Source organism: Eucyclogobius newberryi, unplaced genomic scaffold (genome assembly GCF_026437365.1).
Source record: "Eucyclogobius newberryi isolate DKJ021-1_F unplaced genomic scaffold, fEucNew1.0.hap1 SCAF_4, whole genome shotgun sequence".
NCBI classification, from domain to species: domain Eukaryota; kingdom Metazoa; phylum Chordata; class Actinopteri; order Gobiiformes; family Gobiidae; genus Eucyclogobius; species Eucyclogobius newberryi.
The window spans coordinates 18,984,817-19,012,797 of NW_027316056.1; the positions used below are offsets into that span (position 1 = coordinate 18,984,817).

At 41.2% G+C, this 27,981-nt stretch overlaps 2 protein-coding genes across 3 annotated transcripts; both read left to right on the plus strand.

Annotated features, from left to right (window-relative positions):
- Positions 1-1,196: 1,196 nt before the first annotated feature.
- On the plus strand, positions 1,197-19,741 carry mafgb (v-maf avian musculoaponeurotic fibrosarcoma oncogene homolog Gb). 2 transcript variants are annotated; one of them, XM_072462442.1, is made up of 3 exons: positions 1,197-1,467; positions 15,235-15,300; positions 15,366-19,741. In XM_072462442.1, the coding sequence occupies exons 2-3, from the start codon at positions 15,265-15,267 to the stop codon at positions 15,843-15,845; spliced, it is 516 nt and encodes a 171-aa protein (XP_072318543.1). In that variant the 5' UTR covers positions 1,197-1,467; positions 15,235-15,264; the 3' UTR covers positions 15,846-19,741. The 2 variants fall into 2 exon arrangements, with proteins under 2 accessions (XP_072318543.1, XP_072318544.1); XM_072462443.1 differs by lacking the exon at positions 1,197-1,467 and adding an exon at positions 1,784-1,858.
- A 551-nt stretch (positions 19,742-20,292) lies between these two features.
- Positions 20,293-27,941, plus strand: cp110 (centriolar coiled-coil protein 110). Its single transcript, XM_072462738.1, has 10 exons — positions 20,293-20,718; positions 20,934-21,059; positions 21,151-23,320; positions 24,148-24,275; positions 25,684-25,785; positions 26,237-26,356; positions 26,444-26,542; positions 26,658-26,774; positions 27,034-27,116; positions 27,325-27,941. The coding sequence occupies exons 1-10, from the start codon at positions 20,587-20,589 to the stop codon at positions 27,482-27,484; spliced, it is 3,237 nt and encodes a 1,078-aa protein (XP_072318839.1). The 5' UTR covers positions 20,293-20,586; the 3' UTR covers positions 27,485-27,941.
- The last annotated feature ends 40 nt before the right edge of the window (positions 27,942-27,981 follow it).

A 27,981-nucleotide genomic window follows, 5' to 3' on the forward strand; every position in this document is an offset into this window, starting at 1 on the left:
TAACATGTTGTTTGCATGTGGTGTCTGGGCCAAGAGGGCCAAGAGCCAACATCACTGAGGAGGAGAAAAGGCCTTTCTCTATTATCAAAACACTAGTGTATCACACAGACTTGGTTTACTTGGCCTTGAGAGGAATATATATCAAATAATTATTATAATATTAAAACTGAAAATATGGCTTTTATTTCCACCCCTGTGATCTCTGATAATGACAATGAAAGTATTCCATACTATTGTAAGTCACCCAAAGTTCACAGTTCTAACCTCAAAAGTAAAATCTATTGTGTCCACAATAATTGCCACAGCAACTGATCTATGGATAAATCAAATGCAATCGGACTCCACAGTACCAGCAGTTTTTATATAAATGATTAGCAATTATGTGGAAATGGGAGGCTAAAACTGGCTGAGTGCTCTTATGGGAAGTTATTAGAACCTCAGAGAAGGAAATGGAATATTGACAAATGGCTACAAATTGTTCCTAATGATCAGCATTGTTTGTAAATTACACAGTAAATAAGATCAGCTGGAGTATGTGTATAATCATATATTGTTCAGTGCTGTTTATTTATTGTTAATCTTGTAACCATCAAAACATGTCACTGATATGAAAGCAGCTTTTCCAGTCAAGGCAGTAGCTGTTGAGGGCGACCGCCACAAATGTATGTAAAAGTGGTGAATTCAAAAGTGTCGATAATGGGCTTTTTTTATCAACCATAACATAGAAATTTGAATAGCAATATGTCACAGCATACCACAAACCACTGAGTCAAACCCCCCAAAGAAATGATTTAGGATAATTTATGTATCTAAAGCATAAATAGCAATTATGTCAGCTCTCCTTTTAAGAGCAACTGGAAAGGGAAAAAATTACAATATAGTGAAATTTATGTTTTCAAAACAATGAAAATGTACTACTGAGCTCAGCTTAATGTAACATTTAGACAGTATCTGTGTAAAATATTTGTGAGCAATCATCTGAATTTAAATCGACAAAGCCCCAGTCCAAACAGTGTGGACTATTGTTTTAATAAGGAGATAATGGACCTTGTGACATGTCCCTCAAAGCCTGCTGCTGGGGGAATGAGCAGCTGCTCTTCATGTTTGAGTCTGCAGTCCCTGAAATAGCAGCAGCCAATCAGCAGTGCAAAATGTGGGCTCTAAGTTTAGAAGTGCAGGAGGTGATGCCGCTTGTCACTCTTTCCACTGACTGTTGTCCATCACAAAGTAGTAGCTACTGTCCCGTGTCTCTTTAAATGTAGCTTGCGTAGGTGCTCCATGAATGAAACCATGTGATCCAAACATCATTTGACGTCTGGCGCCTCCGACCACGGACTAAAACAAGCGAGAAAGGAGTGGATATATGTAGAGACCAAGGAGGAGGCGTGAGCGGAAAAAACATTTCTCCAAGTGTCTGTGTGCACCGGGTGAACTTCACCTCCGAGGGTCCACCGTGAGTGACTTCTGGTGAGTCAGCTGAAAGGCTTATTTTGAAAATGCGCTCAAAAGTGCTGATTGTAGTGGCTGTTTTGCTGAGTGTGATTTCATAATAACACAAAGGGGGAGTAGCGTAGCGCGCGCGGCTGTCAAGCCTCGGAGCGGAGCCATGTGTCGGAATGAGAAGAGGCGCGGAGAGACTACAGCGGTCCGAACGTCTTTATGTGCCGTAAACCCCGCGTCCAACTCACACGTGGGGCATTTTGAAGTGTAACTTGAGTATTAAGTGTATAAAACCCCTGTTAATACACAGCCGTAGCGCTAGCTCCTCGACTGTCCTCCCGCCGCGGTGCTGAAGCGACACGCGCAGCGAGCCGCGGCGGTCGCGTCTCCAAATCAAGCGTTTTGTGTTTCCGGGCAGGTAAGACAATACACCAGTCAATTTTGTATCAGTTTGCATCTGTTTATGTGCGTTTGTGTGCGTTTGTGTGCGTTTGTGTGCGTTTGTGTGCGTTTGGCTGTGCTTCACAAACTCATCGCCGGTTTAATGAGCGGTTCTGCCGTTAGTATTACAGGCTCACGGAAACAACAAAGATGAAGCTACAACAATATCAACATTTAGCACGCTTTGTGTTGAGTTTGTTAATTGTGAGGTGAATATCGGGGCGGAGCGCCTCCTGGTTGGCTCAATTAGCGCAGTATTTACGTTAGAGGAGCCTGAAGCCTGCTGCTGCTGCGAGGACACTCGGTCTGTCCAGTTTTGACATTTGCTTTGTGTCACGCGTCTCTTCCATGGGCGTCACGCACGTGTAACACTGTGATGAAGTGAACGCATAAGCGTGCCGCTTGTGATGTCGGTCCGGGGGCCGGGGAGCACATCTGTAACCCGGGGAGTACGTCTGTAACCCGGGGAGCACGTCTGTAACCCGGGGAGTACGTCTGTAACCCGGGGAGCACGTCTGTAACCCGGGGAGTACGTCTGTAACCCGGGGAGCACGTCTGTAACCCGGGAAGTACGTCTGTAACCCGGGGAGCACATCTGTAACCCGGGGAGTACGTCTGTAACCCGGGGAGCACGTCTGTAACCCGGGAAGTACGTCTGTAACCCGGGGAGCACGTCTGTAACCCGGGGAGCACGTCTGTAACCCGGGAAGTACGTCTGTAACCCGGGGAGCACGTCTGTAACCCGGGGAGCACGTCTGTAACCCGGGAGCACGTCTGTAACCCGGGAGCACGTCTGTAACCCGGGGAGCACGTCTGTAACCCGGGGAGCACGTCTGTAACCCGGGAAGTACGTCTGTAACCGGGGAGCACGTCTGTAACCCGGGAGCACGTCTGTAACCCGGGAGCACGTCTGTAACCCGGGAGCACGTCTGTAACCCGGGGAGCACGTCTGTAACCCGGGGAGCACGTCTGTAACCCGGGAGCACGTCTGTAACCCGGGAGCACGTCTGTAACCCGGCCTGGCTGCCAAACACCGGTCGGGCTCGCTGCAGAGATGCTGATTCATCACAGCAGCGTTATTTCTCAGCACGAGCGGAGGCACGAGGGAGCCATGGCAACAACATGGCACCGGCGGCGGACAAAGGTCTGGCTCCGCGGCGGCTCGCGCTGCCTCAGGACCGTCAATGGGAAATAAAGCGTGATAAAAAAACCCGTTGGTCTCTGTTGGGTCACGTATGAGACACTCGCACAGTGAACTATGATATATTTATGATGATGTTTATACCGCCGTCACATTTAAGTAAAAGGGCTTGTTTTGTCGTTTAGACCACTGTCCATAATACAAAAAAATATTACATTGAAAGACCAAACAGTTACAAAAGCAGGTTACCACGTTCTCTCTTCAACTAAGCTATTTTTATCTAACCTTTATGACAGGAAGTCCTGCTCTTACGCTCTTATTGACAAGAAAAAAGACAAACACAAACTTGGTTAATGGTTTGAGTCACATGAGACTAGACTATGTTTTTCAGGACAACACTTGAAGACAGGCAGTGACACTTTGGTGGGTTTCTTCAGTGAAAATCAATGAATGAATAAAACCAGATATTTAAACTATGGTGGTAATGGTTGTCTGTTCATAGGCTAGGCTAAAAAAAGAACATGTGTAATGGGTTGCAACTAAATATCTTGTGATTGATCTTCGGTAAATGGGCCATTATCTTCCGACTGGTCCCAGCTCTGAGCATTGTATGTCTTAAACACTGAAGAGTAATAGGGAAGCTCTAAGGGCTCAAGAAAAACAGAAACTTCACCCCCTAATGACTTCATATCAGCAGCTTTAGTTGGAGTCAGCACTCTGTGGAGTGTATCAAAAGTATGTAGTAAGCAAGTTGGCAAGTACTGTAATAGAGGGTCATAATGATGAAACAGTTGTATCAGTATTGGAGATGAGCCCCTCCTTTGCCTTCTCTCTCTTCATACACACATTCTCCCCATTTCCCGTTCTCTGTGTGGACACACAACCTAGGGGCTAAGCTTTTTATACTTGGTATCAGTATTTAATCAGTGCTTGAAGTGCATTTCTCTGTCAAGTACTTTCTCCATCCTTCCCTGGTGTTCACGGTAATTGAACGCTGACCAATGCTTATGTGTGCAACTTTGCTGATGGTGGCTGAGCGGCAAGGCGCATGGAGCAAGGGGGATGAAGGAAGAGGGAGGAAGAATGAGAGATGGGATTTGCGGAGAGATTGAGAACAAGGACCTTTTTGTCTTCAAGGCATTCCCCTGAAAGTGCTGAGGCAAAGCAAATGCGCTCTCGCTTGACAGATGGCGTTTTCACTTGTTACTTACCACAGCTAGTTTCTTTGCCCAGAGTGTGTGTGTGTGTGTGCGCGCAAAGCAGATACAACACACCTAAGAGCTGGAGCTGCATCTTTGTGCACGCAGAGCGACTTAACCCACATGACATGGTTCACCTGTCTTGTGTCATGTGAAACAAGAACAAACACATACATTAGGTAATAAGCTGCTACAATTTCCAATACATTTATTCTTCTAACTTCTAACCAAAATTCACAAATACAAGATATTTTGTCCAAGCTCTGCCATAGAAAAGCATTTGCTCTTATAAACTTTATTTATTGATTGAATGCATGCATGAACATAAGTAAAGTTGATGAAACATTTTGAAAACCTATCTCACACAAACATGTTGAAAGCAGTGACCAGGGTTAAGTGAATGAGAAAGTTATACTTACAAACATAATTAGATCATTTTTAGACCATTTTTTTAAAACTTGTTGGGATTAGGTTGCGACTCAAGATTAACAGTATCCAAATTTCACATATCGGATTATCACAGTATGATAATAATTGCAGGATTGTGTTTAGGTTTACAGAATAATTGAAATGCTGATTTTCCCCGGACAACTGTTTCAAAGTATTATTACTTTTATTTCACCACAGTTTGAGAACCAATACCTAATTATTTATTAAATTGATTTTACAATGCATATTTCTGAACAGAACAATCAAACAAAAATAACTTTTGGTCATACTTTTTTGTTGTTGTTTCCCAAACAGGGGTATGGGGACGTGGAATGGTTTCAAATTTTAAAAGAAGTTGAAACTGAATAGTATTTGAGAAAATAAAAAGTTCTTTGTAAATTTTACATACTTTCGCTCACAGAAGGATTTTAGACAGGAATATTATTAAAACAACAACATACAATTGTAATAACAACCAATATACCAGGCTACTATTGAAGTGATTAATTTGCGAAGGAAACCACTGTCTTCAATTACATTACGTTTTGTTCATTTTGGAGAAAAAAACGTCCTTTCTCCTTCACTAGTCATGAATCTACTTGATGCAAAGGAGAGTATGTAAGAGTTTGTAGCCCAGTTCCTATACCTGTCCTCTTGTGATGATGAAAGAGGAAGCTGGACAAAGGCTGCGCTCATTGCAGGGTCACTGTAAAGGATTGCGTTGCATTACACAGGTGATTAGTGTCCACCGCCTCCTCTTTTCCGATTATTTGTTTCACATTCTGTTTGGGGAGATCATTTTTAAGCAGTGCATGTTTCTGATCTTATTTCCAAGTGGGAATCCGTTTGAGGGAATAAAAAGTCTTGTTATGCTTGTAAGATTGTAAAAAAGCAGGAGTCGGAGCCGGGGCGAGAGATAGCAAAGCACTGGGGCAGATCAATAGTTGAGTGTTTTTTCTCCACAGTAATGATGAAATATGGTGTAAGAAGATGCATAATCATTGCTCTGTGCTTTTTTTTTCTCCTTTTTTTTTTTAATGTTCGAGTGCATGTCCTGTGCAATTTTAACTGTGCGTCAAATGAGCTCTTTATAACGATGAGAAACAGACAAAACAAAGCACAATTTCTAATATAAAGAGGAGTCAAAAGAGCCATAACAATTGGGAAATTTGCATCAATCAAGTGCGTCCATAGCAGTGTACTGTAATGATGGTACACTTTTCTCTATCAATAAGAAATAATGAGCACGCCTTGGAGCAGCCCTGCCTGCTTCTCTTTCTTCTGGGGCCTCTAGAGTTTTTAAGACACTGAACTAAACACCTTGCACTGGCAAATAGTTTATATAGTGCTGTAATTTAGTTTGGCATGAAATATTGAGAGTGGCGTGTAGCGGTGAAGATGCAAGCCTTTGGTAACACGAGGATCCAGACCGGCGGTTGTCTACCAGTTGCATCATCTTTATGCGCAAACTTGCCGCATTTTCCAACTGCAGTGTGACGATTCCAGAATTGAGCAATGAGTTTGTTTTGAAGAAATAAAATAGAACCAGATAAAAGATAACGCAAAAGACCCGGTAAACTATGTAGGAGTTTTGAAAGTTGAAAGTTGAAAAACGCAAGTGACAAAATGTATTATACCGAGCATAACTTTCGAGGCACTGGGAACAATTGGCTCAATCAAACGAACTGCAATATTTGTTATAATAACAATGACAGGAACAGCTGAATTATCAATGCGTCAAGGGAACAAATAATCATGTCCAAATTCGTAATTATTTGCCCTTTTATCCTTTTACAATACTGCAATTCAACATCTGCAGCCTGTCAGGGTTTTTGTAGTTTTTGCTCGGAGGGAAAGAGGATCTAAGGACCGAGGATGCTGGGACAGTTATCCATTTGCTAATTCCCCGTGAACATTGTCGAATCTGCTTCTCTATTTCATTGTCGCCCATCGAGGCAACTGCTGATTGTGGATGTTACAAAAATATACTATGCAAGATTTAATTTGTGCACTTTTTTGTTTTTGGTTCAAGGAAAGTTAAAGGTGCACAATGTAACTTTTCTGGTGGAGGCTTTTCTCAGGGGGGAGAATGTTATGTTTTGCCCTGACAAATTATGACAAATTATGAATTATTAAAAATATAGAGGCAAGTCACAAGTCAGATCTGCGAATCTGACTTGTGCAAAAGAATAAATGTAACATAGATACGTTTATAGCCATGCTGCTGAACATCAAAGAAAGACTTTTTCCTGAAGACAAGCAGGTAATGGACAGGTTACACGGTGCACGTTTAACTTAAGATTCAAAGCTGTTTTTGTTGATTTTTTCCCACTGATACAAAATTACAAAAAGTGCATTAAGTGCAAAAAGTGCAAAAAGTGCAGGCTTAAGCTACAAATAAACGGTGCTCATAAAACAACGCACCTCTCCGTACAAAGTCACGTGTGTTTGCAGAAAAGTTATGGCTGATGTATTTCTCATTAAGCTTCTGCTGGTGATAAATGTGTCCCCAAAGACTTGCACCCGGTTAACTTTCCTGCTGCTCTCAAACTTTCTCTTTGTCCTAACTTAGTAGTGCTGACCGTAGATGCGCTGTGAGTCTGGTGGGGGGAATAAAGTCAACATGTCATTTACCAAGCGGCTGTCTCTTCTTTTGCAGCGCCGGGTTGTTGCACACACTCCTACACTCACACATAAAGGCAAGTTAACCTACACTACACAATTTCTCTCTCGGAAAAAAAGTCATATGAAAAAAGAAGCCAGCACTCAACTGCCTGACAGTGCAGTTTTTTTGCTTGTGTTGGGAAATTTGTCATCACACTCCGACTTACTACCTGGAATGGGAAAAACGTGTCGACGCCAGGACTTTTTCTCGCCTTTAATAACACACTTGCACAAACACTCGGGCACACAGCTAGGCAGCGCGTACGCTCACAATACCCCTTTTGAACTCAGAGAGGTGTGAAAGCGATAGCTCCTCACTCCGCTCCACGCACATTATCATATGCACATGAGGGCCAGACTTCAGCTCGTTTCCAAGTAGTGTTTTTTTACTCTTCTACTCTGAGGTTTGTAGCTTGATTTCTTACTTTGTTTGAGTTGACATATGAAACAGAACACAAAGCTTTTACTCAGCCAAGTAACCTTTCGTGTAGGGCTGTGCAATTGTTCTAATTATAATCTAAAAATCAATAGTTTCTAATGGTTAATGACCAGTATGCGGGGGTTACCTGGGTTGAATTAAAGCTGGGTTACCTGTTTTTTAAACAGGAAGTAGGAATTTAAATAATATTTAAATTCCTACTTCCTCTTTTCGCGATTATATCCAAATCATCCATAGCTCACACTAACCCTTTGTATTCACAATATTTTTCAGATGAAGGTGTACTTTGCAGCTTTTTCAGACAGCCAATCAGAACACTACATTCGGCTCTTACTTCTTGGTTGAAAATAAATAAAATACTTTATTATTAGCTGCAGGCAGTGTGCGGTGGTCTAATTTTGGTGATCTAATAAAAACAAAATCAGGTACTCTGGCTTTAAGTATATCAAAAGTTGACATTTTGTTCTTTGTAAACCACAATATTGTTCTAAATTGACTTAGAAATAGAAACAGGCCCATTGACTTCATGTTCGAAATGGCAGAAGATTGTCATTCACATGTTTTTATTTTTGAAAATGGCACAAATGTCACATTTTAGAACCCTACACTTATCACTCGCTGTCGTAATTTTTCAAAAGATCACAACAAAGTACAGAAATGTGGGCGGGGATAAGGGATATATAGTAGCACTTGAACCTCAGTTGCAAGACAATACAGGATTAACTTAAACGTGTAGGAATCAATCAAAAATACAAATTTGAGAAAACTAATGAGAAAATATATTTGAAAACGACTTTAAAAGCTCATTAACGTGAAATTAGCATAATATGCGCCCTGTAAGTCTGTCTTTTTCATGTTCGTGCAATAATTATTGAAAGTCACATTTGTTCATTTTTTAATCAGACAAATAAAATCGAATATTGTGATCAATCAATTGGAGCAAAACACCTAAAATGAAAGTCATTTTGAAAACCCAACCTAGTTTTATCATCACTCCAGGTTTCAGCCCTGCTTCCTCCTCAGTTATTAACTTCCTCAAATGGGTGTATCTGCTCCTCCCTGGCCTGTCTCTCCCACTTTGTGCCCAGGCTGAAATTATCTCTCATCTGATTCCTAATTCTCTATTAGCCGCCACACAGTGCTGCTGCTGGTTAATTATTTACCAGCTCGCTCCACACTTTCCTGTCCACATTAGACCAATGAGCACTAGCAGGCTCCCTCTTTATCATTTGAAGCACAAACGAGGTGGACCGCAGCCAGATAGCACTTTTGTCATAATTTTTTCCCGCTTCTTTGTGTCTTTCCTGCATTGCATTGGTGGTTAAGGTGGTGGCCCAGGTGCAGATGGGTCTAACTGTTAATAAATTAATTTACAATTGCCTATAATTACAGGATTCTGGAGATAGTGTGTTTGGCTTCATCACGTAATGGTTGGTATGTTCAGTAAATTATTCATGTCTTTGAATCCGTCCATGGCCTAATCCTGACTTTACCAAAACCCCAAACTGACCACAAGTCTTTGAATGATCTCCATTATTGCTCAGGCGGGGGTCCGAGGGAGCAGGCAGATTTGATCCAGTTGTTATGGTAGGATTATTCAACAACTTTCCTGCAAATGACTTGTGGCTCAAGCAATCTGTTCTTGATCTTTCTCTATATTGCGGCTTGTTTGTGCCTGTGAACATCTCCGCACTACCAGCCCAAGGGTCGCGTTTGAAGCTTCTGATCTGGCTATTTATTTCTCCTCCGTCGGTGCGTGTGCCTCTGGAGCTATTGCCACCGGCGGGTTGTAAGCAGCCAAGTGTCTTTCCAAGAAATACCTTGTTGTGTGGCGGTAGTGATCGGAGGAATAGGTTCGCCCTAACAAGATTAATTAGAGGTCTGTCTGAAGCAGCTTCCTCCTTGTCTGCACTACACACTATCAAATAATTAGATTATGTTGTAGCCTACACTTTGTCTCAAGTCATTCTGCAGCTTTATGATACCTTTAGGAGTGTTTAAAGTGCAGCATGTAACTTTTCTAGTGAAGAAGCCGCCACAAAGAATGTTCTAAAGCATTAAGCTACCTTGCATTTATTTAATTACAAGTCTTTTACCTTGAAAAACATACATTCTTACTGTGAGTGGGTTGCCTCTCCACAGATCTTGCCAGTGTAATGCCATACTGTGGAACATTCCAGGCAAAGCAATAACATCCCCATGGAGACAAGCAGGTGGCGGACCCTTCACCAGAAAAAAATGTGCACCTTTAAGATCACACATTCAATCTATTCATGGGATTGTAGTAACATTTCTTCCTGCTTTGAAGAACTTTTTGTATTTTACTCGGCCATGTCTTACTAGGACCGTGGAATTGGTGAAGTTTTAATTGAGCTCAAGATTAAATTCTTTCTGTTCGTCATTGATCAGCTTGGGTGTTTTTTATGTTCAGGAAATCAAAATAGAAAAGCAATTTTTTACTTGTTTTTAATAAGAAAAAATGAAATTCAGTTGAAAATCAAGATGTGTTCAATATGAGGACAAAATCCCAGATTTTCATTTGCTGCTCAATTTTGCTGCTCAAAAACGGCTCAATTTTGCTGCTCTAAAACGGCTCACTTTTGCTTAAACTGCCAGCTTTTGGCACCATAACAGCTCTATTCATTTAATCAACTTTCTTGTACTGTAATGATATACCAATGGTATGACATAGTATATTGTATATATTCAGTATATATTCATTACTTTATGATGGTAATTAATCTATTACACAAACTAGTAATAGCCCACTACTCAACTGTCCTGTACTTATGTTTTCTGTTTATTGTAGGAGAGGACAAACCAATAAATGATCAACCAACAATAGTGAAAACAACCCATTTAATATATGCTTAATGATTAGGAGTCAAATGTAACAAAGTCATAGACAGTATCACCATGCTGTTTGAAGGCGTGTGTTGAAGGTGCAATGAGACGGTCAGCAGTAGTTTCATTGCCCTGGATAAGCTTCAGAACTTTTCTAATTGGAGGTTTTAGTCGTGGTCGTTGCTGAGATCAGGGCTTTTTTTTTTCCGACCCCAATCCCCCTCCATCTATTTCTCCCCCCGCCTCCCCCTCTGTAGCCAACAGCTAAGCTCTTACAAATGTGTTGAGGATGCATTTTCACCCAAACGCTTTTACACCCCCCCACCTTCTCCACTCAGTCCCGGTCCTCTCTTTTTCTTCTCTTCTTTCTCCCTTGTCATTTGCACCCCCAGTCCCCCTCCGCCTCCCGCCCCGTCCTCCCTCCGTACTCAGCATTTTTCTGGGCTGTGGGTGTGATGTCTCCGCTGTAACGTTAATCAGCTCTGGAGACGTCAGCATTATTCCAGTCGTTCATCCTCCATTTATTAGTCTGTCTTTACCTGACTATATAACCAGCACTTTCTCCTCACCTTTACACTAGTCCTAGAGTCGACATGCTCAGGTATTACCTCCCCCCTCTATACGGATGTGTATGTACATGGTCCCTGACAAATAAATGACAATCTAAAGTAAATCATGCAATAATGACAATATTGACTAAATTGAGACGGAACGGGTCTGAACTACATATTTTTCTGTAATGAAAGTAAACTTAACAGTAAGGCAATACTACACCCGGACTTCAACACAAATCAACACTTAAAAGGTAAAGATCAAACCAAGACTAAACCAGAATTCATATATCAAGACAAAAACAAGGCTCAACCGGGACTATGTTTGTACAATATCCTGTACATTGTCTATATTGTGCATCCCTGTTGGACGTGTGTCTTTTCTAGTTTGCACACGCATGTGTGCAACTATAAGCATCCCTTCTCTTGAGTTGTCAGCGCTCTTTTAGACGCTCCGTAAAAATACAGCATACAACAGCAAAAAAGCTGTCTGTTGTAGCAACAGTGGCTGTGGCATTGACCACAACCCAACGACCACCTCTCCAGCATTGCATTATGGGAAGGACACCTCAGGGCGGCCACTGCATGCTTAACCATTGTGCTACCCTCAAAGATAGTTTGCGGGTTAAAAACACTTTAAAATTTGTTATTCTTAATGTGTTTAACATAAAACAACAACAAAAACAAGAAACACTTTTTCATGTTGTGGTGGGAGGGGGGATAGCTGTGACCCGATGATAGCACGAGGGGTATGACAAATGGTTCTGCCTTTGGTCAGCACATGAACTTTGACCTTGATTCCTTATACACTGCCTCATCTCTCAGGAAACACACGCAAACTAGTTTATCGCAGTTAAGCTCTGCATGCATCAAACTTTGATGAATGGCACATGAAGGTAACAGCTTTTCTGTTTTTTTCTAAGTGAAAAAGTCTTCAAGTCTCAGACAGTTGACAGGTATTGGCAGAACAAGCGCAACGCAGCTGGTGCTGTCGCAGAGGCAAAAACCCGGTGCTGGGAGGACTATTGGTCGGCCTCAAAGAAATTCTGGCAAACCGTCCCGACTACTTAGGCGGGGAAAACATTGCTTCACCAACACTCTTTATGTTGCGGGGGGAGAGCTGTTGACTTTGACCGTTGTCGGACGGTAGAAGGAATACTTTGAGGATCTCCACAATCGCGCTGTCACATCTTCCGAAGAGGAAGCAGAGACTAAGGGCTTGTCCATCACCCAAGCTGAAGTCACTGAGTTGTTGGCAAACTCCTTGGTAGCAGGGCTCTGGGGGTGGATGACTTCCTTAAGTCTCTGGATGTTTTAGGACTGTCTTGGCTGACACATCTCTGCAACATTGCGTGGTGGTCGGAGACAGTGCCTCTGGACTGGCAGGTGGTCCCTCTATTCAAGAAGGGAGGGGTGTATTCCAACTACAGAGGGATCACACTCTTCAGCCTCCCCGGTAAGGTCTATTCCAGAGTATTGGAGAGGAGAATCTGACCGAAAGTCGAACCTTGGACTCAGGAGGACTGTGTGGTTTTCGTCCTGGTCGTGAAACACCGGTCCAGCTCTATACTCTCAATCGGGTGCTCGAGGGTTCATGGGAGATTGGCCAACCAGTCCACATGTGCTTTGTGGATCTGGAGAAGACTTTCAACCAAGTCCCTTGTGGCGTTCTTTGGGGGAATGCTCAAGGCTGTCCGGTCCTGGTATGATTGGAGCAAGAGCTGTGTTTGTGTTGCCGGCAGTAAGTCAGACCAGTGCATGCTGGACTGGTTTGGACATGTTGGTTTTTATGGACAGAATTTCTAGGTGAGAGTGTCTCAGTATCTCTTGTTCACAAGTGATGTAGGATAGGAATGGAGCGTGAAATTGACAGGCAGATCGGTGCAGCATCTGCAGCGATGCGGTCGCTGTATCGAACCGTTGTGGTGAAGAAGGAGTCGAAAGGCTCCTTTTTCAGCCGCTTTCTGTATATGCCAGTAAAACGTGCCACGATAACCCACACAAATGGCATCAAAGCCTAGTCTTTTTGCTCCCCGTGTATTGTGTTTACATAAATAAATATAGTCGTAGTGTCATGTAAAAACTCACAATTGAGATACATATTCCTTTTAGGTAAAATAATCTAACGTATGTGCAACCTAGAAATAGTCATGCTTATTTTTCCCTGAGCAGCACATCTTCTAAAAATAAATATATTTGCACATCTATGTGTTTTATTGACCCCCACTGGCATGGCGGCAGGAGAGTGTGTAACATGCTTTTGTTTGTATGTAGAGGATGGGTGAGGGGGGCTGTGGTTATGGCGTAAGGGAAATAAACCTGTGTCTGCCAGCAATACAGCATATTTTTTGCCTCCAGTTTTGTTCTTTCTATCTGCCTCCACACCCCCCACCCTCTTCATGCTGTCACCCCCACCCCCAACAACCAACCACAGTCTTCATGCCTTTGATCCATCCATTGTGCGCAGATGCACCTCGAGCTGTGGGAGGGTTTGCAGCATCTGAACAAAAGAGAAAATAACACTTATTTGGGACATGAAAAAGCAGCTGTCTGTGCTTACAATATTTATTTTGAATAACATAAATGGATCAAGGATTTATCTAATTTACTTTGGTGAACAAGGGCATTAGGTTGATATTTAAACAACCTAATTTGGTGTAATAGCTCTACACGTCACTAAAGGCAGTGATCTCACCAATGCTGGTTTATTTGTTTGCTGCTATGTAGTAATAAAAAAGTCAGTTGCGCTTCATCTTGTGGTAGTAACAAGGTGTTAAATCTAACTTACCTTTCCAGATTGATATTTTGGACAGCTATTGTCTTACAGCCCTTTCCATATTCAACTGCATTTAATACAGTAATTGGTCAATAAAGTCAAAGTATTAAGGACTTTTTGGTCCATGTGATTTGTAAACAAACACTGCACAAAGATCCACAAAAGGTGCATGCTGAGAAAGACACATTGACACACCTATTGTACATTATACACAAAAATATATATTTTTATTACATCTGTGAATGTCTTTGGAAACGTTTGAGAGTGGGTTGTGCACAGCGGTGTGTTTGCCAGTCAAACTCGGCCAGAACTGTACGAGAGTGTTGACTCAGCAGATCAGTTTAACTAAAGTCCTGACTCAGCACTATCAGGTGTGGTGGCAGTTGGGCTAAAGCCGGTCTCATGCTTTCAGGACAACCACTTTTCGTCCGTTAGACAGACATGTTAGTTTTGTTGACACAACAAGTCAACACTTATATTAGGGGCCAAGCTGAAAACTTGGAGGAACAGTTGAAGGGTGTAAATAGGGAGAGGGGAGCTGAAAGTGACAGAGGAGAGCAGAAATGTGTGCAGCAGAAGGAGGAGGGAGACTGAGGAGAGGAATCTGCTGAGTAATCATGACTGGTCTCATGATGATCGCTCAGCAGCAGCAACACTAGCTGGCCTTTCCTCCGCACACAGCGGCCTGAGGTCTGACAGAGGAGAGCGTAGCGGGCACAGACAAAGCCTGGCATTGAACAGAGGAGAGGCTCATCACTGGTGCCGTCCGCTCTAAGGACTGACCTCATCTTTGCACTTCACTGATGTCTTTGTCGATATCTGACTCACACTACTGTCTATGCATCCTTTGTCTTTTGTTTACACTACATAACTGCCTAGCCCAAGTGTTTATGTGTAATTTTATTCTGTCACACCTGCCACACCACAGTATATTTTACACTGAGCTGTGTTTTCTATATAACAGTTGAAACAGTTGGTTTTACCCTGGAGCCGTTCCCACAGTTTTTACCACTTCCTTTTATTTTATGCTCAATTCTCTACGATGGCCTGAAATCAACCAATAACAGTTCAACATTACAAGGTAGTGGGCACTGTTAGTGAAACCACCAGGAAACAGGAAGCCAGGGAAATTCTACAAAAAGTTTATTCGTCACTTTCACACCAACACTTACATACAAGACAGTGCCTAAAAGGAAGAACTGGTAACAGATTGTTCTTGTGAGTTATCGCTCAATCATGTATACATTTAAGGTCTATATATCCACAGTATGCTGTTATTTCAGATCATCTAATGTATGTGTATCTCACAGGTCTGTTCAGAGGAGCAAGGCTCTTGGGGCATGACGACGGCGAATAAAGGAAACAAAGCCTTAAAGGTAGGCTACATGTTTTAGTTGTAAACATGCAGCTATTTCTAACTTCTCATTCTCATTTTTTGTAGGTGAAGCGTGAGCCAGGGGAGAATGGCACCAGTCTCACGGACGAGGAGCTGGTGACCATGTCAGTGCGAGAGTTGAACCAGCACCTCAGAGGGCTCACCAAAGAAGAAATCCTCCAACTGAAGCAGCGGCGGCGGACCCTGAAGAACAGGGGCTATGCTGCAAGCTGCCGAGTGAAGCGAGTAACGCAGAAAGAGGAGCTGGAGAAGCAGAAGGCTCAGCTGCAGCAGGAGGTGGACAAACTGGCCAATGAGAATGCATCAATGCGCGTTGAGCTAGATGCTCTAAGGTCCAAGTATGAGGCGTTACAGACCTTCGCCCGAACTGTGGCACGAAGCCCGTCGTTGGGAGTGGGGGTGCGAGCTGGTGGGGGAGGTGGAGGTGTGGCCTCGTCAGTCATTGGTCCACTTATACCAGGGAAGATGGCCACAGCAACCAGTGTGATCACAATAGTGAAGTCAAAAACAGATGCGCGGTCTTGAGAGAGGGGAGCAGGATGAGGGTGTGTCAAGATGAAATTCAGCTACGTCCAGTCGCCTCGATGTCCCCCTGACCCGCACTGACTGTGGATGTACTGTAGAACAGACTACTTCAAATACTGTCTCAGACAGACTCCTCTCTGTATGATATGGCCAGTGTGTGTCGAGATCAATTCATGTGGTCACTGATCAATTGTGACATATGTTTACAGAGGATATTGCACTGAAATAATAACAATCAAATGTTTTTGACAGTAATAATGGCAGCAAAAGGCAAATCAAGATTTGGCTGTTTTATAAGATGTAAGGTTTAAATGAGAGGTTTTACCTTTTACCTGAGGTCTTTAAGGAAAATCATTCAGAGCCTTTTGACTGAGCAGCTTATCTGCTCTGTAGTGCATCCATAACACTAAGAGTCAGTGCAGGTGAAGGAAAAGTGAAGCAGCAGAGGGGTTTGAGACTGATTATTTAGCACAGAGATGACACAGGGTTAATATGGTCACTAAAAAACCCAAACAAATGTCAAAAGCAAAAAAAACAAATACAAAAGAACAACTTAAATTCTTAATTTGACTTTATCTTGATTCACAATACTGTTGCAGGTCTATCTATGCTTTAAGACATATTAGATTCTCTCATTCTGCCAACACTTTGTGGCCGTGCAGCTGATTGGAGTGGTGGCAGTGAATTCTCATCTTGCTTGCCCAAATGAAGAACTTTTTGAAAAAGACCTAGATCAAATATATAGTCTATTACACATGGTGGTAAGTGTATTTCTACTGTTTTGTACTGTGTTGTCATTCACATGAGGTCCAAAGTGTATTCTCTGTGTGTGAATTGATATATGTCAGGAATTCTGTGAAATTCTGTGGCTTGTATTTGTTCTGGTATTGCTATATTTAGTTAGCCGTATTTTTTCTACCGTCTCAATTTCTGTGCAGCTTTCTCAATACCTTCCTTCAATTTTTCAAGTCCAACTGGCTTCCATTGCCCTATAGAGATTTGACAAAGTGTAATCGTTTGTGAAATTACAAAAAAATTCTACCACTTTTTTAGGGTTTCATTTTTTATATCAATCCGACATTTAGAAGGGCAAGTGCCTTGTTTGATACAATATGCATTAGAACTAAGTCAAAGGGATGAGAGGGCAATGTAAAAAGGAAAGATGAGTTTTTGATGCAGATTTGTTGCTGTGTTCTGGGCTGGCTACTCATGTTGTATGAGCTGTGACGCAATTAGTGGAATCGACTTTATAGTCTAAAATACATAACAGAGAAGGGACATTCAGTATACATGCATTTTAAAGCTTTTATCACATACATTTTAGGTTTATGTCACACAAGCTTTATCATAAGTAGACTTATATGGTGTTATATACTTAGAGAATCTTTGTCTATGTGCGGTAGAGTCTGGAGTTTTATAAAGACTATTATCTTCACATTGTTTGTAATGAACTGTAAAAAGTGGTATAACAGAATCTGTTTGATATACAGTCTCTCTATTTTGCAACTGTACCAAAAGTGGCTTAACTACTGAATAGTTTGTTTTCCCTGTAGTGACTAGGAACCTGTGTGTAACTGTGAACCAGTGCGTGCTGTGTAGGTCATGTGACGAGGTAATAATAATGACTATTTTGATGGCTTTGATCTCTGTTAATGACATCTAATCTGGGTATAGCCATACAACTATATCTTTATTCTACAGAGAAAGTAGTCAGGAGGTTCTGCTTGGTCCGAATGTGATTTAAAAGCAGGACTAACAGAAGAGACTAAACCAATCAGAGGGATCATTCATCTTTTCAGTATAGATTCCCTTCATACAAGTCAAAAGGTTTTTTACTGCGCCTTTTGGCTGATACACTTGACTGTGGCATTAAAAAGTAGTCAACAAGATAACTGATAACACAAAATTATTATTTTTTTTCACATGATGTTACAAGGGTACTTTGATGTGTATATTTTGTATGTTTAATGTTAGGTATTGGTTTAGCAAAATTTGTATTTGTCAGGGAAGTAATACAATTGAAGTATTCTGTATTTTATGCTCAATTATGTTAAGCTATTTAATTGCCTTATCTGTAACGTTTTAATTTATTTAAAGTTCTGTTCAAATAGTTGTTATATTTTGGGGTGAATTTAAATAAATGTAGATTTCATTCAAACACTGTTCCCTTTCAACAATGGGTGAACCTAAACTTTCCATTGTGAGGAGGGCTTAAGTAGACAACTGTGAGCTTATTAAGATTAACAAAGACTTCTTATTAATGCAAATGCACTGAATTGGGAATAACAAAAGGGGAAAAAAAGATTTAATATTTAAAAATATAATTTTCCATAATCTTTTTTTGAACAATACACATTTGCATATCCAGTCAACCATAAAACCAGAGCTATACAAAGTTAAAATGTCAAATAATTCTTATCTATCATTAGAGAATGTATTGTTATATTTAACAAACAGCAACTAGGTTACCTGATTGTGATGTAGTTTGTGCCAGTTCTAAGCATTGATCAAATGTGCAGCAACTTTCCACAGGACCTGTGAAAAGAGTAAATTAGTCAAGCCCTGAAATAAGCAAATATTACATCTTCACATCTGTCCTCTTGTTTAAAAAAAGGCCTAATATAGGTCACAGTAAAACATGTTTTGCTGGGAAATGTTTTATTTGGGAAAAAATCCATTAACTGGTCTTAAATAGTTGTCTTTATGCAAAAATATCTTGTGGCTTACAAGAACAGTGATGCAAATGTGTTGAAAACTGTTCTTAACTCCGGCTATATGTTGTGTGGAGCTTATCCCTGTGGGTTCCTATAATAGTTTTTTATGTGACGTTCAGTGGAAGGCAAGATGCAAAAGTGTAGCACTGATGTATAGTCAAATTTTGAATCAGATTTTGTCTTCCATATTTGGTTTATGGTGGTTGTATGTATTTTAATTTTTACCAATCTGATGGGTCAAACGGTCATCCAACCACTGTGATAATCAACTGTGTTTATGAGCTGGTAAGGCACACTGACCCCATTCTCCACTGTCTACAGAAGGGTTATAGCTCCACTCATGAAGTCGTTTTATCAGAAACCCACGCAACCACTTCTGGACCGCATTCATACATATTTAATTGTTGCTGGAAGGATTTTTAAAACTCCTAACCATTTCCCACTTCACTTAATCCAAAGTGTTTTTGCAATTTAACTCAGCAGGCAACCAAGCCCTTCTTCAAAACATCTGATGATAGAGGATGCAAATCATTAACTCCTTATCCCGCTGCTTGGCCAATCAGAGAGTCATCACTATGTTGTTTGCCTGGCTGTGGTGCATCACGCCATCTCTAAAAGCCCTTTCACCCACCGACAGTGCTGATCGATCAGAGCAAATGAATCAAGTATTCTTTTGATTGTTGAAATGTACTGTTTGTTTTGCCTCTCTCTACTTGCAGCCATCACACCAATGACTTTAGGCAACATGACTCCAGCATTACCCTATTTAAACACCCTGTCCAACAATACTCGATGGGTATATTTTTGTTTCTTAAGCAGTAATTGAAAGGTAGTCAGTTTGTGTGGAAATTGTTTAATCTTCTATTTAGAAATGCCCTTGTACTATAATAGGAAAGTCAGTGTTTTGTATATTTCTGTATGGGGGTGTAAAAAACTATTATCCAGTGGTACTTTCTGTGGGAAAATACTTCTAATGTGACTGTCTTTGTAAGTATTTATCACCTAAATTACTGTCCTTTTTTTTGTAGATACAATAAGTGGTGATGATAAGTAATGATAAGTAATCTCAAGAATAACTGTTCATTATGGATCTTTTTAATTTATTGACGTACTGTATATATTGTATGTTTGTTAATAAACAGCGTAATTTATTTTGTATATGATTAATAAACATGTTAAAAACTATTGTGTGAGAACGTTTGTTTGATATTGAACTATTACCAATATTTTCCCAAAGATAACCAGGTCAGAAATATGGTTCACAAGATTGTTGAAACAAGAATCTTACCCATGGATCTTTAATATGCATGTCTTAAAGGATTATCTTATCTTATCTTATCTTATCTTATCATCAATGGTCTTACATAGTTTGTTTAGTTTGCACCGCCAGGTCCTGTCCTTGATCTTCAAATCAAATTGACTAGCTAGCGACATTTTTAACATGACACATTCTTTTACATTAATAACAACAACTGTAATTTTGTTTAAACCATTCTGTGGACATATTTTTGGTAATTTATCGGTAAGTACAGACTTTACCTCAGGTGTATGGCAATATGGCAGCTGTCAGTCTGCTCCAAATGAAACATAACAAACATATTTTATTTTAGAATTTAGGGTTGCGCCATCACATTTCTGAAACATATCCACCCGGGGTCATGCCTCGGGTCCTCTCCGTAAGTCCAGTCCGGGCTTTGCGCGCTCCTCAACAACTGCGCATGCGCCTTGAAATGTCGGTTGCTGAGGGAAGAGAGGCGGGTAAAATGTAAACACTGATCCAAACCGCGGAGACAGCGTTTAGTAGAGTTTATTGTTCTATACCTTAACTACTGGTGGTTTTGTTTGTTGTATTTACTCGTAAGTGCGCACGAGTCAAAGTTTCTGATGCTGAGAATGAAAGATTGCCTTATAAACTTTACGCTGCGTTGGTTAGCTTGCTACAACAACATTAGCTAGAAATATACTTTACCATAGCAACCATCATAAATCTTGACATATTGTCATTGTCACATTGTGAATAACGTGTCATGGAGGACTACGATACGTTTGTGGAGTTTCGTCTGTCGCAGCTAAAAAAGACTAAAGATATTGATGAGGAGGACAAGCCGAAATCATCTTCCCTCATCTGCTTCTATGGTCGACCAATCCTTCCTCCTCTGGTAGGCCTGGAGTATGTTTAAGCACTGATCACTTGCACTTCTGTAGGTATTGTCTATTAGTTTAGTTTATATCTTAGTTAGTAATACAGGGAGTAAGGATTATTAGTTTGATGTAGCAGTAATATTTATTCTATATATAGTTATAAGTGTGTATATGTCATTTGCTTTCTCGAAGTTGTAGTCTGAAATCAAAGCATGTTTTGTGCCTATAACAGCTCTCAGCACCACAAAAGGAGGAGATGTGCAGACTCAAAGAGGCTGCACTAAAAGCTGCTGAAAACAGGAAGCGCAAAGATTATACAAGAATGTCCTATGTTCAAACCATTCTACACAGTGTTAATGTAAGTGTTTTATTTCTCATAATGATCTAGCATAATTTTTCTTACTATTATTATTCTGCTATTGCATATACGTATGTTTATTTCATTTCAGATAAGAAAAACACCAACGCTAGAAGAGCTCCTCAAAGAATCAAATAATGACAATCAAGCATCACCCAATGATGGTATCGGTGGATCGGTGTCAGAAAGCTCCTTTACAAAGAAAAGTCTCTCCCCTGCTTTTAAAACAACAGAAATGGTCAAGGAAAGTCTCTATCCACTCACAACAACCACCTGCAATGCCCTCTTGACCTCTCATTTACCGCCTCAAACTAGTTATTGTGAAGTAAGCCATGGTTTTCCTCAAACTAGTGATACAGGTTTAGATTCCAGTTCAGTTAAGACCTACTGCCATCATTTATCTTCAGGTTATGATAGCTACACTAACGTAGAAAACACATTCGGTGCCGTATGTGGTCAAAAAGAAGATGATTTATTTTCAAGAGACGATAGTTTTGAAGGTTTTTTAATCCATAACTTGTCAGATACAGTTAAAAAGATGCCTAATATTATTCACTATCCAGTAGTTGATGGTGAAGAGTTGGAGAAGAGTGGTCAAGAATCATCCTTTGGTGATCATTTGAAAGCTGAAAATCCTGAAACTGTCTCATTTATTAATCCCAGTTCATCTGATGAGTCCTTTGGTGTTTTTAAAGAAACTTCACATTTAGCAAGTGATAATGATCAAGAGGTAGAGATAAAGGATGACCTAACAGACCCACCAAAGAATGTACCAGCACCTAAATGCCTCATAGAAATACACACGCAACTCAATGACACAATTCAGACTGATGATGAGGACTCAAAGCTGCTAGAGGAACCTTATCGAATGAGTCTCCAGGCCTTACTGAAAAAATCTCAGGAGTATCGCCGGCGCCAGCACATGCTTCGTAGCCAGGCCAAAAGCCCTAAAGTTCAGGACAGAGCTCAAGATCAGCCAAAGTCAGAGGAGCAGAGCCTGTCTGATAAGGAAAATGATGAGCAGCTCACCGAAGGGACAGAGCCAAGGAAGAGTCAAGAGAGAAGCGATAGCCATAGTTCCATTGTGGGCCAAGCACAGAAGAGCTCCTGTGAAAGTGATAGGAAAACTGACAACATCTATGACAAGTCACGCTTAGGAATTGACCAAGCACAAGACTATATCATAAATCCTTGTAGTGAAAGCCTAGACTCAATTAAGATAAACAATTGGGTGAACACAAGTGGGCCTAGAAATGTGTCCTTGCTGGTGCCAATATGGACAGAAAATAGGAGCAGCAGTAGAGAATGCAGTGCCAATACTTCCCCCACAACTTTTAACGATGTCAAGAAATATCGCAGCATCCCAGCCCTTAACTTTTGTAAGAGTCCTGTTTCCTGCAAACTCAAAAGCCCCCCTGCACCATTTGATAAAAACTCCCAGAAGGGGACTGTGATCAATACGTCCATAAATAACAACAAGATTGAAGAATGTAATAGCGGTACTTTGGCTCTGAATGTTGTTGAGAGTGATGTAACAAGTGTTTCCGCAAATAACTCGCAGCACATAGATCAGCTGGAGTCCAACCTGTCTGGCCTCAAAGTGCTGATCTCAGATTTGGAGTCCACGCTGACAGAGAACGCAGATAAAAGTAGCAGCCAAAGTGAGAGTCAGCAAATGCCGATAAGCCAGAACAATTCAGCTTGTTGTTTGGGAGATGTCTACTTTTCACAGAAGAGCCAATCGCCGGCATTAAAAAGCAGCAATGATGAAACATCACTCATGGAGACAGAAACAGTAGCAGTGAATTTACAACAGCTTGTTACGTCGATCATGACTTGTAGGGAGAATGATTACATGAGACTAGTAAAAACACAGAATATTAGAAGGCCGGCACCAGCCCAATGTACCCTTTCTACGGAACAGAGGATCCCCGATGTGTTTGGAACATGTCTTCCTGAAGCCACAACACAAAATCATGTCTCCGTATTGTCGGATGCCAGTAACCATCTGGTGAAAGTCGACGTGGGTAACGACTCTCGCGCCTCGTCTCTGAACCAGTCCTACCATGTGGACACTCCCTCTGAGTTGTGGCGTCACAGTGTATATGGATCTCAAAGGCGTGAGGAGAAACAGATGACCCCGGAAAGCGGAGGTGAAGATCAGGGCGCTGGGTCAAAGGTGAAACGTAGGCTGCAGATGACGGAGGTCGAGAAAAGAGGCCAGCAGGCAGCAAGTAGACCCAGCTCCAGCACTCCGAAAGGTCAGTCCAGTGCGGTGTACCTCACAAAATTGTATGGACATCTAATAATAGCCATTAAAGTCTGTGCAGAAGCAGAATTAGTACAATCTTAACTGTAAAGAGCATTATTGAGATTTTAACAGTCCTCTTTATGTTCTCTTCCCCATTTCTTGCTATAGTGGATAAAATTGTCTTTGTCAGTAGAACAACAGTGGTGGGTGAAATGACAAAAGATTTATATCATGATTTTCTTGGAGCCAGCTCACAGTTTTGATTTTGTCACTATTCATGTACACCTAGTATCTTTGTATTGCCTTAAAGTAGTAATTTAAGTTTGTTTAGATAGCTCATACGTTACTATAATTGGTTAAATTCATCTCTCACTCACTCAGAGCCTGTGGTTGACCAATAGGAGAAGTGAGTTAGAAAATGTGTCATCGAGAAAAACACAGAATCACAATCTGACAATATCACAAAAAATAGTCACATGGATGAGATCATAATTTGATTTTTATCACCATATTGGCCAGCCTTATTAACAATACATATATGAGTAACTACCTCTCAAGAAAAGGGAACTAGACATTGAAGTTGTGCATTATCATTTCATTTAAGTTAATTTTCCTTCATTACATGGTCATGACAGCATTTCTGCACTACTGCGACATTGGGCCTCGTCTTAATATTTTCTTTGTGATTAACTCAAAAAGTGACTTGGTTCCACTTGTCACATCATAATCACAACTCATGCGTAGGGGCTGTGTCGGATGATAAATCCCTCACACCAACCAGAGAAAACAGTCATTAATCTTCATTTTTGACCATGTGTTGTGTTCAATGATGTGTAGCTGCCGTGGGGTTGCATGAAGGCCTCCACAGTGTGAAGGAAAGACAGGAACAACTGAGACGGATCCACTCGGCTCAGATCAGAGCGCTGCAGGAGGAGCACCAACTGCAACAGGAACAACTACTACAGGTGCCCTATTCAACTAATATACTGTATTTTCTTTTAATTATTTACTACTCTCATTAATCAGCCGATAAAAAGTCAGAGGCCTTTACTCTTTGTGAAGGTCTCGAGTCTAAATAAAGACGTTACGGCGCAATCCCTGCACACTAGAAGGTTAGAAAAAATATGTCACGATCTTACCGACTGAAAGTTATATGTCCATCCCACAATATAATGCAAATTGTAGATGGGTTTGAACGAACAGGCATGTCCTGTAAGGGGTGGAGGAGACATTAAGTAAAACACTGCAGTCCACTGTCCCTCTTGCCACCTTTTTGCATTAGATTGCATCATCCCGGAGTACAGATGGAGCACTAGATCTTTCCTGTACAGCTGCTATAATTCACTCCCCATCGCTTTGACACCACCAAAAGTCACCTAAGAGCAAAAAATTTAAAATTAATGTTGAGCCCAGTGTTTCCAATTTTTAGTTTAAAACGAGACGGAGAAAGGTGGGGACATGCTGTGCCATCACTATTGTAGTAAATGCACTTTATACACTTCCCTTACCAATTATTCCATAGAATATACAGGCACATATGGCAGCCATACCTGTTGCAATGTGCTTTGAGACCTGGGTCATGGGCAGACTTACATCTGTTCCTTACAAGGGACCTTCAGCCTCTCCCCAGTGATAAAGGAAAGCACAGCGATTCCACCATAAATGTTTCATTACATCCTAAGAGTCAAGCTGGTCCCCTGTTCTAGTGCCTGTATCTTGTGTATGTGTGCGCAATACTTCAAGGACACGTGCTGTGCTTTGGCAGCTTGTCCTGGTTTCTTCGGCTCGTGTCTGTATTTGTTCTTGGCCAGTGTCCTTGCCCTATTAATCGCTGCCTCTGTTTAATTAATGTATCCTAACAACAATATAATTAACATATGCAGTTTAAAAAAAGACTTCCTTTTTGACTCTGCTCCATCATCTGGGTTGCGATGAGAGACAATACTGGCGCCCTCAGTGGTCACAGGAGTGGGACCAGGGGGAATTGACACCGAAAAAGGATGATTTGTTTAATTCATGAGCGTCTGTGGTTAAGTGCCAGATTGTCCCGCCGCGTGCCACCACTAATGGCTCTTCTTTTTTTTTCTGCCCTCTTTTCCCGTCCTCCTCTTTGTTTTGTCTCACACCTTTACCACACTCATTTTTACTCCGTGGTTGTATTAATTTCCCTCATCCCTCGCTGTCATCCCTTGCTTCTCTCCTGCGTCTCTGCCCCAGCTCTCTTTCTCGCTACCCTCAATTAATTTTTTCCTCCTGCCTCATTTGCTGTCCTTTCCAATTCAATATTTTTCAACCTTGCCTGCTCCCAAATGTACGCACGCTTGCACACATCCACGACTCTTTAGGTCACTCTGCTGTGTCTGTTTCTTTTAGGCGTTGGCGGCGCGTTCCAGCCTTCTTCACAGCATGCCCTTGCCCTGCTCCGTGTCCACCGCACGTCTTGGGGACACGGCGACCTTTGCGACCCTCTCCCAGGTATTTGCATCGCATTCATTCGCTCATGTCACTAATGCACATGTTTGACCCTTTTACCCTTGTAGTCACGGGATTTATATTCATGACCTGTAGGTTCATTCACCCAGATGAAAAAAAATAAAAGTCCAGTTTTTGTTTCGTCTTTGCAGTCCATATTATCTGCTGTTGCTATGTCCCGCTATGACAGCTTCATTACCACATTGTCCAACAGCCATGCCCTTTTAGCACTACACTGGTACAATCAACAAGTGAGAGAAAAGCACGCCACCTGCTTATTATTCAGCTTATTATATCCTATTAAAATGATGAACTGTACGGCTTCTTCCATTGATGCCCTAAACAGATGCCAACAAAGGACCTTGAGAATCTTTGCAGGAAATTAATTGGATGTCATTGATGGTATTAGCATTCTCCTCTCTCTTCCCCTCTGGTCCTCATTATTCATCCACAGCCCTCCACTGTCCCGCTCCCTGAGCACTATCGCCACCTGCTGGTTGCCGTCACAAAGGGCTTTCTGACACGCAGGCTGCTGAGGACTGAGAGAGTTGCCCAGCTGGTTCGCACAGGCAGGGTAAGTAGACACGGTGAAATGTTTTGTTTGTCTTATATGTGTGTGAACAAATGAATTACATTTATTGCGATTACGTTTTCTCTACAGGACACACGGCAGTTTTTACAGGCCTTTCAGAAGCACAGCCCTAACAAAGGACTCACCTCCAGACAAGACCTTATGTTGCAAGAAAGAGTAACACTACAGGTAAGGTAACTCAAATTGTTGTATTTCACTCATCTATCTTGTTGAGTTGTAATGCTCCAACAGTTTGAATATTGCCAATTCATGATGTCGCCTGTGTTTAATTGCGTCTGTTCAGCTTCGCGCCGTACGATATGAGATCCATGACATCTTCTTACGTCTGTCGAGTAGAGAGAGGATGCAGCTGATCAGTATCGACCGAGACCTGGTCCGGGAAAGGGAGCTCAAGAGACAAGTAAAATCAATTGTATTTTAAAATGTTACTAGTTATAATCATTCCCTGTTTCGTTGGCTTTTAATTTACCAAAACGAATCACAAATAGTCATACTGTTGAATAAGAGTAAATATGTATTACATATTAAACTTTCAGCTGGTATTAGTAGTTGCAATTTTATTGCCAACAAGTGAGATCACATGTGAAATGTTATAAATGTATTTACCAATAATATATAAACAATTTCCAACCAAATTAATCGTTTGAGTCTGTTCTTAGAGTGGATCTGGAGACCAACAAAGAGGAAAGAGTTCCTTGTCTGCAGCAACACAGAAGTCGCTGGAGAGAAAGAGAAGTTTAATGTAAGCTTGACTGTTACTATATCTTTGTCCAACTTCTGTAAAGAAAAGTTTCCTCTAACATTTTAAACAGTCACAGGCAGCAGCAGTATTCCTCTTAATCTGAAGAAAATTAAAACTCGCACACCGCAGGACACGGAAATATATTTTTTTATTTTCTTGGATGGTGCCTGGGTGTCATCGGCTTGAAGCTTTTTCCTTTTCTCACTAGGATCCAGAAGAAGACAGCGGCGAGGCACAGGGGAGCCGGAATGAGGAATCGGCACAAGCCTGGATTTTCCGCTGAGCAGCCATTAGAGACACAGGCAGGACAGTACAGAGCAAATCCTCAGAGGGTCCCCAAGAGCACTTACACCTCCAGACCCCGATGACACCGCTCTAATTGGCCCCACTGTGGGATCCTAATAAGACCTCTAGCAATTACATGAATATCTTTACATTTTAGAAGAGTAAAAAAAATGGAAACTGACACAGAGATTCTTGATTGCTGTCAGTGTTTCAAGATTTCCAGCAAACATGACTGACTGTTAAGAGCTAATGATCAGACGGCACTGCAATAGCTTTGAGCTCATTTTCTTGTTTCCTGTTTCCTGATCTGCCAAAACTGTAGCAACGTTAAGGAAGATGTTTCACTTGTGATTTTTTTTAATACTTTTGAAGTGTCCATTATTTATTTATAAGCAAGCCAACTTGAGAATAATAAGGCAAATTTTAGGACTCTCGCTGACTTTTTAGAAATCTAAGTGAATTAATTTTTATAAGGTCATGATTTGTTTATTTACTGATATGACCTGCCATATTGTTACAATTGCTATTTCCTTTGTTTTTTGTGTACAAGTATTGCCTTGTATTGTACACAATTAAGCCA

Coding starts and splice junctions, on each gene's coding strand:
- mafgb (XM_072462442.1), top strand. CDS start 15,265: ATGACGACGGCGAATAAAGGAAACAAAGCCTTAAAG. Junction 15,301..15,365: donor AAGGAAACAAAGCCTTAAAG/GTAGGCTACATG, acceptor CATTTTTTGTAG/GTGAAGCGTGAGCCAGGGGA.
- cp110 (XM_072462738.1), top strand. CDS start 20,587: ATGGAGGACTACGATACGTTTGTGGAGTTTCGTCTGTCGCAGCTAAAA. Junction 24,276..25,683: donor AACAGGAACAACTACTACAG/GTGCCCTATTCA, acceptor TGTTTCTTTTAG/GCGTTGGCGGCGCGTTCCAG. Junction 25,786..26,236: donor CCTTTGCGACCCTCTCCCAG/GTATTTGCATCG, acceptor ATTCATCCACAG/CCCTCCACTGTCCCGCTCCC.